Source organism: Sinocyclocheilus rhinocerous, unplaced genomic scaffold (genome assembly GCF_001515625.1).
Source record: "Sinocyclocheilus rhinocerous isolate Xijiao unplaced genomic scaffold, SAMN03320098_v1.1 scaffold778, whole genome shotgun sequence".
NCBI lineage: Eukaryota > Metazoa > Chordata > Actinopteri > Cypriniformes > Cyprinidae > Sinocyclocheilus > Sinocyclocheilus rhinocerous.
In genome coordinates this window covers 455,988-459,037 of record NW_015650332.1, presented here as the reverse complement: position 1 = coordinate 459,037, position 3,050 = coordinate 455,988, and the positions used below count along the sequence as shown (strand labels likewise).

Here is a 3,050-nt window from a genome sequence, read left to right as displayed (position 1 = left end):
TTATTTTATTTGGTAAAAAGGGATGTATGGATGACGTCACTGCCTGGGGTTACTTCCTGGGAAAAATCTTTCTAGTGTGAAAAACCTTGGTGTCATTTTTGACTCAGAGCTCAAATTTGATCGTCAAATTAATTCCGTTGTTAAAAGTAGTTTTTTCCATCTTAGATCTATATCTAAGTTGAAGTCTATCCTTTCTTTTGAGGACTTGGATAAAGTTGTGCATGCTTTTGTGTCATCTCGTTTGGATTATTGTAATGTATTGTATCTGGGTGTGAGTCAGGCCTCTCTCTCCCGCCTGCAGCTTGTTCAGAATTCAGCGGCTAGGCTTTTAACGGGTACCAAGAAGAGAGAGCATATTACTCCTGTGCTTATTAAATTACACTGGCTTCCTGTACGATACAGGATTCATTATAAAGTGCTATTATATGTTTTTAAAGCTTTGCATGGTTTAGCACCAGAGTATATTTCTGATTTAATCAGTTTGCATCAATCCAATAGGTATTTGCGTTCTAACGATCAATTACATCTGATGGTACCTCGATCTCGTTGAAAGTTGAACAGACCCCCCCTCCCCCTCCCCACACACACACACACACACACTCACATAGAGCCCCCTGTGTCTGTTTCCATGTCACTTGTTTGGTTTTTGGCTCACACCTCTCCTTTGTTCATGGCCATAAATGATGTCTGATTACTGTCTGTCCGGTGGAGCCTAATACTCAGTGTGTGCATGTGCGTGTGAGTTTGGCTGGAGGAAGATTGGTGGAGGCAGGTCTACTGGTCCAGAAGTGATGTTGAGAGGTTTTGTCTGTCTGCATGCCACAGATGAGGGGTTGCTGGGCATGGCCGAAATGGGGAGGAGATTTGTGAGCAAAGGGGTTAAGGGCAAGTTGATGTGATGCCAAAATATCTTTATCTACTGTATATATACACTAGGGGTCAAAAGTTGGAATAATTACAATGTTTTAATGTTTTTGAAAGAAATTTCTTATTCTCACTATGGTTGCATTTATTTGATGAAAAATACATTAAAACAGTAATATTGTGAAACATTATTACAATTTAAAATTGTCACATTTTCTATTTGAATATAATTTAAAATGTAATTTATTCCTGTGATGGCAAAACTGTACCATTACTCTAGTCTTCAGTGTCAAATGATTCTTCGGAAATCATTCTAATACAGTGATTTGGTGTTCATTGTCGATTATTGTTGGTGATCATTTATTAATAGTAGTTCTTATTATAATCATTGTTAAAAACAGCTTCTGCTGCTTAATATTTTTGTGGAAACAGATGCATTTTTTTCAGGATTCTTTGATTAAAAGAAGGTTCAAAAGAACAGAATTATTTAAAATATAAATATTTTCTAATGTTATCAATTTCTTCACTGTAATTTTCAATTAATTAAATGTGTCATTGTTCAATAAAAAAATAATAAGAATAATAATTTATTAGATTTTTAAAGATAGTCATAGTCATCAGGACAAATGTTTTTTGGTGTCTGTGTGTGTGTGCTTTTCTTTTCTTTTTTCCAAACTATATTTGCATGTCTGTCTATCTCTCCTTCTCTCTTTTGCTCTAGATTCCTGCTCTCATTCATTCAGCCATGCAGGAGCTCCATGAGGAGTTGGCAGTGCTGCAGGAGCGCATTAAAGAGCAGGAGAAAGAGATGAAGCATGTTTGTGAGAGCGCCTCCCAGAGGCAGCATCAGCTCCTGGAAGAGCGGAGGACAGGAGAGGCACAGCTGCAGTCAGCCCTGCAGGAGCTGCTGCAGAAGACACAGGAGCTGAACCAGACTCAGATTAACATACAGCAGCTCAAAGCAGAGAGGGCCACCCTACAGGAAGAGGTGAGGCACTCCCCCTCCGTTCACTTACAGGTGGGAGTTTTAGAAGGGTTATTGACACACGAATGGGCCATAGCCTGTCAGTCTAGAAATGGATTTAACTGACTGCACATTTATACAATTCTTAGCACTTCATAGGAAAAACTAGCTGCTAGAGATACCGCAGTGTTCATGTATATAGTCTTTAGTGTAGGTATACTTTTACTAATGCATGCTGGGAGTGCTAATTTCATTTATATGTCAAACCAGATTTCAAATTTAAGAAAACAAAAATATTAGGGGTTACCTGTAAAAGGGAAAACCTGTCACAGAAAGAAAATTTTTTTTTTATATATATATATATATTAAAAAAATCGAATAAATCATTTAAAAAACAAACTTTTTGAAAAGTAGTGTATATTTTTAACATTGTAAAAGTAAAATAAATAAATAAAAACATTTTAACTGTATCATAAAAAAACTATATATTAAACCCTGAAGTGTAGTATATTTATAAATTACTTTAACCTAAATTAATAAATCCTTTAGAAAAATGAGTACATTTAAGTTCATGATACCTAATGCATTTAACAGTATAAATGTTAACACATTGAAACTTGTAAAATGTTACCAAATGACCACAGGAATTGAAGCCGGAATGATTTGTATCAAGGACGCAGAATTCTACATTCCTCTTGGCGCACAGAAAAATATACAGTGCCGTGAAAAGGTTTTTACCCCCTTTCTGTTTTTTAAATTTCTTGCATATTTGGCACACTTAAAAGATTCAGATCATGAAACAAATTGTAATATTACATTACATTACAAGATAACTCGAGTAAATACAAAATGCAGTTTGGAAATAATGATTTCATTTATTAAGGGAAAAAAGCTGTCCAAACCTGCCTGGCCCTACGTGAAAAAATAATTGCCCCCTAAATCTAATAACTGGATGTGCCACCCTTTGCAGCAACAACTGCAATCAAACATTTGCGATAACTGACAATGAATCTTTCACATCGCTGTGGATGAATTTTGGCCCACTCTTCTTTGCAGAATTGTTTTCATTCAGCCACATTGGAGGGTTTTTGAGCATGAATGGACTGTTTAAGGCCATGCCACAGCATCTCAATCGGATTTAAGTCTGGACTTTGACTTGGCCACTCCAAAACCTTAATTTTGTTTTTTCTTCAGCCATTCAGAGGTGGACTTGCTGGTGTGT

General features: G+C 36.2%; 1 protein-coding gene across 1 annotated transcript in view; it reads left to right on the top strand.

Annotated features, from left to right (window-relative positions):
• Window positions 1-3,050, top strand: part of LOC107711768 (trichohyalin-like) — a 160,560-nt gene that overhangs the window by 137,011 nt on the left and 20,499 nt on the right. The window contains exon 12 of the mRNA XM_016516814.1: window positions 1,586-1,852. Within this exon, the coding sequence (XP_016372300.1) occupies window positions 1,586-1,852 (267 nt within the window). The remainder of the gene's footprint in view (window positions 1-1,585; window positions 1,853-3,050) is intronic.